General features: G+C 45.4%; 1 protein-coding gene across 2 annotated transcripts in view; it reads right to left on the bottom strand.

Annotated features, from left to right (window-relative positions):
• The window catches only part of RTTN (rotatin), a 978768-nt gene that overhangs the window by 380202 nt on the left and 585842 nt on the right, over nt 1–12724 (bottom strand). For both annotated transcript variants that reach the window (XM_069219896.1, XM_069219897.1), the window contains exon 35: nt 261–360. In XM_069219896.1, the coding sequence (XP_069075997.1) occupies nt 261–360 (100 nt within the window). The remainder of the gene's footprint in view (nt 1–260; nt 361–12724) is intronic.

Here is a 12724-nt window from a genome sequence, read left to right as displayed (position 1 = left end):
GTCCTTGCTTGAACAGGGGGTAACCCGACTGTCAACCAAAGACCCCATTTCTAACACTTATGATAAGTGAGAATTTATCAGCATATTTATACCAAAGTGGAGGGTTTCCTCCTCAGGTGAAGCATATCAAGGAATAACATTTTTATAGATTCCAGTAAGGTAGTAATAAATGATGCATTAACGTTTGACTAAAAATGAGCATGAGGAAAAGGACCTTTAAAAATGATACCTAATTAAATGTGGTTCAGCATCAAAATTACCTTGGGATATCAGTCTAGTATCTGGCACCGAAGTGGTTGATATCGGAGGGACAGGAACTTGTTCAATTTCACTCCCAACAGATGGGGACAATGGAAAAATCTTAAAGAAAGCAAAACACAAACTTTGAGAGAATTAGAATTTAGACCCCTCTTCTCTATCATCAAACAACGTAACTATATAATACACTGGATCATTAACATTAAAAAGATTCCCCACAACATTTGCATCAGGAGAGAGCTAAGAAAAAGGCAAGGCAGTACACGATTTATCCAAAAAACATGCTGTAAATGAAAGTATTTACTAACCTCTAACAGGGTTGGCTGTTTCATATATTCACATGCTTCAATCATCTCCCATGGTCAGGCTGGGAATCCCCAGTAACTTTAAACAGCAGTAAAGACTAACAGCCACCTCATTTGAAACCAACCGAAACCTTAGCCAATAGTGCTGAGCTTTTCTCTACCACCCTTAATGGCTACCACAGCCCAGATGTCATTGCACAAATGTGGAGGATACAACTAAGGGGTAATGAGCCTCTGAGTGGGGAGAAGAGGGAGGATTGCATATTAATCTATAGAAATATTGAAGCTGAAGGACTGTAAATACAGGTAACTGTTTTCTTCTTTTCCTTCTCCAGCAATGAAGCTTCCAAAGATTCACATGCTTGACTAAGAATAGCAAGCAGTACCTAACATGTGACTAAATTGGAAAGCAGGAAAAACTGTACTGAAACAGGCTGTGCAGGCTTTTGCAGCTTCATTCAGGCAGCGGTGTGTGATTTAAGCGTGCCTGCTTTTCAACATAGCTGTGCAGCAAATGTTCTGGGGAGTAACTCAGGCTTAGTGCGCAGCTGCAATGTCATGCTTCTTGTGGAATGACCCTGACTTTGCTTTAAAATGTGTTCTTAGCTGTACAGTTACAGAAGGTGATGCAGATTGACAGCCAATGGGGAATTCCTTACTTAGATAGCGGGCGACACCTAGGTGGGGGAAGAATCAGATAAACAACTGGTTAGACATACATGTCTTGTCCATGCAGAACGGGGTACACATCTGTGCACATTCAACAAATGTAAGGGGCTTTCCAATGATGCACATGGAGTTGGAAAAAAGAAAAGAGAGTGACCGCCATATTTAGGTGAAGGTCTCTGAGGGACCCTTGTCATGAACCTAGGGGTGGTGGGTAAATCAACTGTCTTTTGTGAGGCAAAGGTGTAGTTCTTTTATGGTGTACACTAAACTGCTCCAACTCTCTTCATTGAAGTGTAAGCTAGACTTATTAGTGTTCCTTGAGAGGACTATGAGATGCGCCCAATGGATTGGGTTTAAGGGAGCAAGTCAGAATCAAGCACTGCATTCAACTCAGATGTTACTGGCAGGAAAGTTTGGGTAAGTGTAATCGATGGAAATGCATAAACAAGGTCCAGCATGAATTCATTGATGATCCTCTGGAAGAACAAAGACAACACAGGAATTTTCCTCCTAAATATTGATATTAGACCAAGGGAACTCGGACCAATGAATATTTGAGACCTTCGTAAGCTAGGTCCTGCAAGTATGGAGGTTTTTAATGGGGCTGCATTGACATACGGTTAAGACCTCTATCCATACATCAGACAGAAGTACGTCTGTAGTCAGCATTTCCCTGGAGTTTCCATAAATAATGAGGGGGCCAAACTAAGTCATTAAGAACAAACTGCCAGGTTGAGTGATTTCAATACATGGTGGAGTACCAATTTGTTTTGTCTAAAGAGGAATTTAGGATTGTTCAACAGTATGTGTGGATATAGTGACAGTCTTCACAGGACGCTATATCATAATAGGAGCAGTCACTGCAGACACTATGTCAGGCCTCTGGGAATAAGGGGAAACTATGGAAAGGGAAAGACACTAAACCATGTAATCAAAAAGCACTGCACTAGAACCCTGGTTGTCAGTCTCTGTTGGGATAATACAGGCATTTTTTGTATTCTGCAGAGTGGGAAATTATGTCTAGAGTTGGGTGTCGACCCTAATTGCTATGGCCCAGTCCTACATCATTTGTGACTCCTTTGACAGGGAGCAAGACCTCTGCACCCTGCTTGGAAATGTACCCAACAGAGGTTGTGTTGTCTGTCCTAAACCAAAAAAGCTTGGCCTTCTAGTCTCAACAGCAACACTTGCAGCCCTAGTCTAATGGCCTTCAGCTCCAGGATATTTATGTAGAGTGATTTCCCTCATTGACTCTTGGGGACAGTTCCTGCATGTGGGTGCCCTAAGGCTTCCTTTGGAGTATCCATTGTTATAATAACCCTGCCTGTGGTCGCATCAAGCAGAAGGCTGATCTTCAGGTTAGCTGGGAACCTCTACTACAAAAGAGCTTGTTTGAAGTGTCTGGGCACAACTATACTGACATCCCTGGATCCTGTTGAGTGTCATCATTGGTGGTCGAGCTCCAGCTGGATCGGTCTCATTCAGAACCAGAATAAAGGCACTGGTCCTAACCATGATGACACTACACCAAGCAATGATTTATATGTCCTGACTGGGATCGTCCTGACTGGGATCGACAATATTTTGAGTTTTTCGACATGTTCTGTTGGAGGAAAGGCTTTGTCAAGATGGGTGCCTAAGACTGCTCTTAGAATCTGCAGTAATGTTGCTGAGCAGAGGAGATGAGACTGCTGCACATGTAGCGTACAACATAGTTGATAGAAAAGATCAGTGCAAATGGTTGTAGGAGCTAAAGCCCCTTTCCATGAAGAAGCCTTGTAAGCTAGTTGTTCAAGTAAGGATACAAATGGAGAATCTGTCTGAACACAAAGGCTCCGTTGTGGGTGACCCACACTGTGAATATCAGCGGGTGGATTTCAGGCCGAAGAGGTAGTGCTGTCCTGCCAAAGAGAACTGGAGGCATGGTCTGTGATGTGGGTTTATAGGGATATGGAAGTAGGCATCCTCTAAGTACAGGGAGGTAAGGAGCTGTCATTCCTGAACCAGTAGGTGAACATCTGAAAGGATTGTTTTTCAGAAACTTGTTTGATCCTCAAAGGGCTCTATTCTCCTGTTTTCATTTTGAACAAAGAAGCCTTGGAATAGACGTATTTGGGATTTCAGTACCTTTTCTATTGTTCCTTTTTGTGGAAGAAGCATGTCTGTAGTGCAGGGATCCAAGCGAGCGCACCCTATCTTTAACAGATTTCATGCTGGGATAGGCATTGTCCACATACTTGCCAAGCAAAGTGTTTCTGTTGAAAGGCAAGTGAAGTACTTTTATCTGCACTTCAGGAATGAAAGAAGTGGCCCTCAGCCAGCCTTGCTTCAGATGCTGACAAGATAAACAATCAGTACATCCATTGCTGCATCAGTAATGGAAGCGGATGACCCGAGCCTGCTTTCCTACCTTAAGGAATTAAATCTATGACAGGTCAGACTTTGTGCCAAATTGGAAAGTCAAACTAGCATAGCACGGCCAGTGTATTTGCTGCCTTTGCAGAAATCGAGGCTATAGAAGTCACTCTACGGCCTCAGTTGTCAATCTATATCCCATTTTCATCTGGAGAGGCAGAGGCCAATGTTATATGATTTTTTAATGCCTCTGAGCAGCTGCCGCAATAATGCAGCACAGCACAAGATGTCTGACTCAACATGCTGGTGTGGATTCGGGCAGCCTGTATTTCTTTTTGAGGTGCTGCACTATTGCTTGCACCATGGCCAGAGTCTGCATGATTTTATTATTGATCCAGGACAAGAATGTACTTAGTGGTCTTCATGGGTTGCTCCTGCTACTCCAATGACGACACTGAAAGTGGAAACTTTTTTGCTGTCCTTTATAGCAAGGCATGAAATTGGGGTATGTCATCCAGTGGAAAGCCCAGATATTTGGAGGGGGGGTGGGGGGGGGGGGAGGGTAGAAGTGAAGGAAATCTTGTCTCCTCACATGAAGTACAGTGAAGTCTCCCTATTCCTCCTCTCGCACTTCATTCGTTACATCGCCACCCACCTCATCTACATCCAAATAATCTTGATTGCTGTCAGGAGAGTCTTCTTCCCCGCTATCCTTAGGAGCGGAGGTTACTGGATGGGGTGGCACTGAGGGACAAGTTGGAGGTGGTGGGATAGGTCAGTTTGGATAAGTTTGCAGGGGCGCACTGGGGTGGTGTTGGTGGTGGCAGAGGTCCTGCTGAATGAATGTGTGGATGCTGGGGTTGAAAAGTCCGTTTTTTGGATGCCTTTATCTTTTTTTGCAGTGCGGTTATGAAGGCAACAAACTAGCATTACAGGAGGTTGAGTGTACTGACATCTCAATTCATATGACTCATAGTCTCTTGGACTTCCTTCAGGTGAAAAGGTTTGGTTTTTAATCTTCACAGGCCCGCTGATACTCTGCGAATCCTTCCTCTTCTTCTAGACTCCTTCATACTCTGGGACGTAGAGCACATTGGATTGTGCTGGACTATATGAAATATCTGAAGCCTTGATCTTAATTGCTGATGTCAACTTCTAGCTCAGAGTCAAGTATGTGTATTGGCACATGAGCAGAAATTTTCAATGATGAGTGGGAATTAATTGGTGGTGTCTTCATGGATTATGGGCAGCTGAAGGTACTACTGCAGTCATTGAGACGGTGCCACAGTCGAAAAAGTTATTGGTATCATCAATGAGAATACCATCAATAAGGGTCTAAGAGGCATTCTCAACAGTATCACTGATGGAAACTTTTTTCTTCAAAATTGTATCTCCTGTACCTACAACAGTCTCACATGGACACTATCCACCTTTGGAAACTCTATAAACTGGTACAAGAAAAGGTTATTAATTATTTATGGTACCGATCTGTGGGATTTTATAAAACTCACTTCACTGAATACGTTCTGTTGCAATACTAGACAAATGTAATTAAACATTTAGTAAATTGTGTATCAATCTCAAAATATGCAACCGAATAGGGAGGGGTTGTGCAAAGAAACCTAAACCATTCAGAATTTAAAAGTTACTTACATTTGGTAAACATATTTCTGCTGGATACATGATCTTCCTGCAGATTCTTCACCTTATGACTAATCCTTCAAGGCTTCAGATTGGTCCAAAAAACCTTTTCCTCAGCAATAAACTCTCCAGTGCCATTAATCAGCGCTATCTGCAACTCCACCTGGAGGCATGGAATCACTTTATTAGGTGCTATCCAGCACAATGACATAATTTCCCTTTTCCCTATGTCTCAACAATATAGGTTGGAATTATCCAACATTAGACAGGAACTAGATCAAAAGTCTCCTTCAAATCCTCCAGGTTATAAACAACGTTGCAGATGCTCCAAGAAAATTTACCTTTCGGATTCACATCACAACTGCATGTGGTGCCTCAAATGGGTTATACTACGATCTGATATTCATATGCCTCCATGCACCTTAAGGCTTGAGAAAGCAGGTGGCAAAGCTGTTTTCAGCCAAGACCGGCAGGGAGAAGCCTAAGTGGTCTCCTTCACCCACAGATAGGTCACAATTAAAGGAGCGATTTGCTAAAAAATATCTTTAAAAAAAGCCACGTAAGTGAAGTGTTCCGCAGCATTCTCTTTACAAGAGATGACCTGTTAGACTGCTGCTGATTGACCTGGCCTGCTCCTACTTTCATGCCTAGACTGCTTATTAGTTAAACTTCAAACTGACTGTGTTCTAGTTCCTGCATTACTCTCTTAGGGAGAGGGAGAGTGCACTTGGGTCACTGTTCTGCCATGCTTTGACCCCTTTCTTGCCCCTTCCTGTTTTTACTTATTCACTCCTGATCTAATGAAACGATTCTGTGGGTTCCCTCTGACTGACTCCACTCACTTGGTTCTTATCTCTAACCACATGAATTTATCACCCTCTATCTTAAACTGCGACTGGGGATTCAGAGTATCAGCAGCAATGCCTTCTGGATCAGGTATTTAACTTGGGAAGTCTGACATTAGGGAAGAGGTGAATTATCAAGCACACAGACTTTGTACCATAGGTGCACTGTGCTCTTTTTTTCCCCTTCTCATTTCAGCTCCCTTCGAACACTGATATCTCCCAACTTTCAGCCATGCTGCTACCTTGCTGGTAGACTCAAAAGAGGCTGCCACCACTCTCAGCGAAGAAACATGAGCTATGCACAGACGAGGGCTGACAGGCCCTTTGCAAACCATCCAGTGCAACCGAGTTCTACCGGGGAGCCAAAAGTGGACTTCCTGCACCCTGCCACATATGTCCCTACCAGCAGGGAGAGAATGGGGACTGATCTGTGGCTTTCATGGTTGCCAGCATGTATGGAGGCAGCTGACTCCTTAAATCGTGTACCAGAATGTTAGTATGAAGTAATTCTCTTAGGTTAAAATAATGCAGATTGAGAATGTGAAGTCTTGGGTAAACCACAGTACCTTTTAAATCCACAGGGATTAGAATTTCTTGAGCACGTTAAGGACAAATCTTGTGAACAACAATTAGCATTAGGGGATCCCAAGGGAAAGAATAGTGCAAGTCTGCTCAGCATATTGCACATTTTCTCCTCTGAGGGAAATTCCATTAAACAATATCTCCTGCACATAGTGAGATCGTGAGTTGCAAAAAGATCTAGTTCGGGGATTCCCCATTTCTGAAAGATCATGTCTGCTACCACCATGAAAAGTTCTCACTGAAACTGGTGGGGCGAGTGAAGTGCCCCACCACTGCCCAAAAAACAATTAAAACACACCCTCCCTTCACAACCCCAATGTAAAGCACCCCTCCCTCCAGAAGTCCAAAATAAAATTTCCCCTCACTCTAAAACCCGAAGTAAAAACATATCACTAACTACAAAATAAAACAAAACCACTACACTTAAAAGCATTACACCCTAAAAGCATTACACATTTGAAATAAAAGAAAACAACACTTACCCACAGGCTGCGCATCCTCCTCATGTTCTTCTGCTATCTCTGCTGTAGAGGAAGAGCTCCCCTAACCAATCCAGACACTTCTCTGATGCTGTTAACCAGCATGAGAGAAGCGATTGCATGGGACGGGCTGGTTGGATGCTCTATTTAGGCCCTGGAGGCCTGTGCTTGGTCTCCAACCAGCTGTCTTAAGATAGCTTAGTGGAGAGCTTCAAAGTGCGCTTGTCACTTTGGCCTCAAGGCCTTTGTACCAAGCCCTTGGCCCCACTCCTCCCTTTTTATTGCAGGTGGATGTTGACACAGAGGTTTCCATCATATTTGGTAGTTACTTGCTTTGTCTTGCACCAGTAGAAATGCCTTGAAGGCTACCAATCACTAGTAACAGGTTTATGTGGAGTGGAGTGGTTGCTACAGTAACACCACCAGGAACGGATGGAATTGTGTCCCGACAGATAAGCAACGACCATCAATGTCAGTGGGGACAGAGGAAAAGTGAATGGCACAACTATTTTTAGTCCTTAAGGCAGAAACAAGTGCAGAGGAATGGGTCCCTTGTATGCTGAATCTCTGATGAATTGGCTCTATAGTAGCTAGGGTGGTCCACTGAATTATTACCATCTGCCGCGCACAAGAGATCATGTTTCCTATGATGATTTCCCTTTCCTCAAGCCCTTGACTCACCATATGTGGGTCTCACCTTCCAAGACTTGATGGAATTGTATTCTGATAGTAAACTGAGGACATGGAGGAAACCTAATAGGAGTCTGCTTCTCGGCCTCCTCCTCCTCCAGGCTGACCAAGACAATGCTGGCAGCCAGGAGGAGGTAGATGCAGAATCTGATCCCAGAGTGTTAGAAAGAGTAGACCTTGACACTGAGGTGGGTCAGGAAGGTCCCAGGGAGGATCAAATAGCACCTAGGAACCCCCCAGCCCCGCTGGGAGCACTACTGGTAGTGGGAGGGGAAGTCATGCAAGTAAGCCCCCCTTTGCGCCACTGGTAGTGGGAAAGAGGGTCATACAATAGGTCTACCTTTATCCCTAGAGGGCTGGTTGAGAGTTATTGATTCAACTGGGGGAGAAGGGGGTGGGGTGGTGTACTGGCCTTAAAAAGGTTCTAATGTCCGCAGGCCTACCTGTAGAATGTCTACTAAGGAACAACTTGGAGGCTTCAGCTTGGGCTGAAGTGGAGTTGGAGGCCCATGCAGCGATGCTGGGCATCCGAGGGCATATTATTACCGTTCCACAAGCACAGGCCAAAAGGCAGAAAGATCAGAGCCTGGAACAGTGGTCCAAGACCTCCCTAAACCCAAGAGTAGAAAGGGCACAAAAGTGCCTCCTACTCCAGCCTCCAGTGAGGAGTTGACTCAAATCCCCAGGTAGAACCTACACCAGAGGAGCTGCAAGTTGAAACGGCTGAGCTCTTGGGGGTGGGGGGTGTCTGTGTCAGCTGTCAAGCCAGTGGCAAGACAGGTGGCACACCAAAGGCCACCCTAATTCCACTTTCAGTGGTTGGGGTACCCTTTGAAGGGGTTTGGTGGATATTGTTGGCCTCCTAGTCTCTGCCACAGTCTCTGTGAACAGATTTATACTGGTGGTGGTGGACCATGCTACCTGGTACCCAGAAGCTATTCCTCTTAGGGCCACTACAGCTCCTGCAGTGGCCAAAGCCCTTTGTGGAATCTTTTCAAGATTGGGTTTTCCTAAAGAGGTGGTATCAGACAGAGGTACAAACGTCATGTCTGCATACCAGAAAGCAATGTGGAAAGAGTGTTGTGTTACTTAGAAGTTCATTACCCTTAAACCAATGGCTTCGTAGAGAGGTTCAACAAAATTCTCAAAGGTATGATCATGGGACTCTTGGAAAAACTCAGGAGATGTGATGTCCTGTAACGGTGCCTCCTCTTCACCTAAAGGGAGGTCCTTCAGAAGGGGGTGGGCTACAGCCTATTTGAACTTTTGTTTGGGCACCCTGTTGGGGGCCCTCCTGCTCTTGTAAGATAAGGCTGGGAACAAACTCTCAAGCAAGACATAGTGGACTATGGGCCTGATTACAACTTTGGAGGAAGGTGTTAATCCGTTCCAAATGTAACGGATATACCACCAGCCTTATTACGAGTCCATTATATCCTATGGAACTCGTAATACGGCTGCTAGTATATCCGTCACATTTGGGACGGATTAACACCTTCCTCCAAAGTTGTAATCAGGCCCTAGGTGCTTGGCCTCAGATCTAGAATGGTTGAGTACGTGAAGACCACTAAAAACCTTCAGGCCAGAGTTGCAAAAACAATGGCATGACCAGAAGGCTGTACTGACTGTATACCAGCCAGGACAGAGTGTGAGTCCTGGAGCCTGTGGTTCCCAAGGTACTCCAACACAAGTGGAGTGGTCCCCACACAATTGTGTTGAAAACGGGTAAGATTACCTACTTGGTAGACATTGTCACTCCCAGAAGCCCCCATAGGGTGCTTCATGTGAATTGTTTAAAACCCTTCTATGACTGGTCTGATACGACACTGTTCATGGCAACTGATGAGGGAACGGAAGAGGAGAGTGACCCTCTGTCTGACCTCTTCTCCCACAATGCAGCAGATGGCTCAGTTGATGGGGTATTACTTGCTGATTGCCTCTCTGAGTCCCACAAAGAAGACTGCAGAAATCTCTTGGGACAGTTCTCAAAACTGTTCCGCCTGACACCCAGTCAAACCACTTGGTGTGAACACACCATTGACACAGAGGACAGTTTGCTGATTACAAGTAAAATATACAAACAACCTGACCATGTAAGAGACTGCATCAAATCTGAAGTTCAGAAGCGGCAAGATCTGGAAGTCACTGAGCCCTCAGACAGTCCTTGGGCTAGTCCTGTGGTACTTGTCCCAAACCCTCACTCCCAGAATGGCAAAAGAAAAATGAGGTTTTGTGATGACTACAGACGTCTCAACACTGTTACAAAAACAGATGCTCATCCTATCTGTAGGGCAGATGGATACACTGCCATCTGCCAAATATCTAAGCACCTTTAATTTAACTGTTGGCTACTGGCAGATGAAATTATTAAAGGATGCAAAGCCAAAAACAGCATTTTCAACATTGGTGGGCATTATCACTTTACATTGATGCCCTTTGGGCTGAAAATGCACCAGCCACATTTAGGAGGCTGGTGAATACAGTTCTCGAAGGATTGCAAGGCCATAGTGCAGCTCATCTGGATGGCATAGCTGTCTTTAGATCCACATGGGAGGATCACCTGGTTCACCTATGGAATGTTTTGGAGGCCCTGCAGAAGGCCTCTAAGTGCTAGATAGGGCAGGGGAAGGTTGTATATCTGGGCCACCTAGTAGGTGGAGGCCAGATTCAGCCACTGCAGGGGAAGATCCAAATCATTTTTTATTGGACTCCCTCCTACCACCCAGACCCAGGTTAGAGCCTTCTTAGCAACATCACAAAACAAAATAAAATGATGGACTGAGTGTTGAAATTTTTAAAACACTCACCCCCAGTCAAAGACCTGGGTTTAATCCATTGTTATTTTGCTCACCACTTCACCCCAGTTTGGACTCAGCCATATGCAAATCAGTCTTGACCCTGGTCCCAATGGGAAAAGTCCTGCCCGAACTGCTAGACCAGGTCCTCCCTGGACAGGATACAAGCATCCTGGGACTGGTTTCTGGATATCACCCTTCATCAGCCAGGCTAGCTTGAATCCAGTGCGCAGCGAGCAAGGGACCCACATCTGGGTATACCCCTGCCACTTAGGGCGCACAAAGCAACATCACAAAACAAAATAAAATGATGGACGGAGTGTTGAAACTTTTCAAACACTCACCCCCAGTCAAAGATCTGGGTTTAATCCATTGTTATTTTGCTCACCACGTCACCCTAGTTTGACTGGGGTTGAGTGTTTGCATTGCTCAGCACTCCGTCCATCATCCTTTTGTTTTGTTAGAGCCTTTTTAGGCCTCACTGGGTACTACAGGAGGTTCATTAGGAACTCTGGCTCCATTGTAGCCCTCTTAATGAACTCACCTAAAAAAAAAAGATGCCTACAAAGGTTTTATGGACAGCTAGCCTTCAAAAAGTTCTTAAACAGGTCATGTGCTCCGCTCATATTTTAAGAAGCCCTGGTTACTCCAAACAGTTCATAGTTCAGACAGATGCATCTGAGGTAGAGGTCGGGGCTGTATTATCAAAACTTAATACAGAAGGCTAGGACCAATCTGTAGCTTTTATAAGCAGAAGGCTGGCCCCCATGGAAAAATGTTGGTCAGACATAGAAAGGGAGGCCTTTGCTGTGACTTGGGCTTTGAAGAAGCTGAGGCCATATCTGTTTGGCACTCACTTCCTTGTTCAGACAGACCACAAGCCCCTTCTATGGTTTAAACAGATGAAAAGTGAAAATCCCGAACTGTTAAGGTGGTCCATATCCCTACAGGGAATAGACTATACAGTGGAACACAGACCTGGGAGTAACCACTCCAATGCAGATGGACTCTCCAGATATTTTCATTTAGACAATGAAGACTCATCTGGGCAAGATTAGCCTTATTGTTCTTCGTTTTTTTTTGTGTGGGGGGGGGGGGGAGTTGATGGGGAGGGGGTGTAGGAAAGTACTCTCCTTTTGTGCCTGGTTACCCCCACTTTTTTGTATGTTTTGACAGTGTGCACTGGCATCCTGTTAACCAGGACCCTAGTGACTGTGCTCTCTCCCTTTAAACCTGGTTGCTCAGACCACACACATCTCACATTTGGCATACTGGGCCCCCCTTAGAAGCCCCTAGTATATGGTACTCAGGCCCTTAGGCACCAGGGGTTCCCCATGGTCTGCAGCATGTATTATGCCACCCATGGGAACCCATGTAAAATGTGTCTGCAGGCCTGCCATTGCAGCCTGTGTGTAAAGGTGCATGCACCCATTCACTTCAGGTCACTGCACCAGGTCACTAAAGTCACCCCCTATGGTAGGGCCTCCTAGCCCAGAGGGCAGGGTGCAGGTACCTGTGAGTGAGGGCACCTCTGCATGAGCAGAGGTGCCCCCACAAACTCCAGCTCCACTTATCTGGACTTCGTGAGTGTGGGGACGCCATTTTATGCATGTACTGGACATAGGTCTACCTATATGTCCAGCTACATAATGGTAACTCCAAACCTGGGTATGTTTGGTATCAAACATGTCGGAATAATATCCCAATACTGTTGCCAGTATTGCTTGTATGATTCCATGCACTCTGGGTGCTCCTTAGAGGACCCCTAGCATTGCTCCTAACAACTTTCTGGGGTTTTCAAGGCAGCCCACGCTGCTGCCACACCTCAGGCGGGCTTCTGCCCACCTGCTGCTTGAACAGCTGAAGCCCAGGAAAGCAGAACAAAGGACTTCCTTTGGTTGTGGAAGCAACACCCTTTCCATTTGGAAATAGGTGTTACATGGCTTGGGACGAGCAGCAAGAAGGAATCTCCATTGGAGGGAAGCAGTTACTCCCCTACATCTGCAGGCACCAACTGCAATGACGACCGGCCTCGTGTGTCCTTTCCTGCAACTGTGTGGATCCTGCAACACAGGTGGTGGTATTGAGTGGTTCCCTCTACCAGT

This window comes from Pleurodeles waltl, chromosome 2_2, assembly GCF_031143425.1.
Source record: "Pleurodeles waltl isolate 20211129_DDA chromosome 2_2, aPleWal1.hap1.20221129, whole genome shotgun sequence".
Lineage (NCBI taxonomy): Eukaryota > Metazoa > Chordata > Amphibia > Caudata > Salamandridae > Pleurodeles > Pleurodeles waltl.
This window is presented reverse-complemented; position numbering and strand designations above follow the sequence as displayed.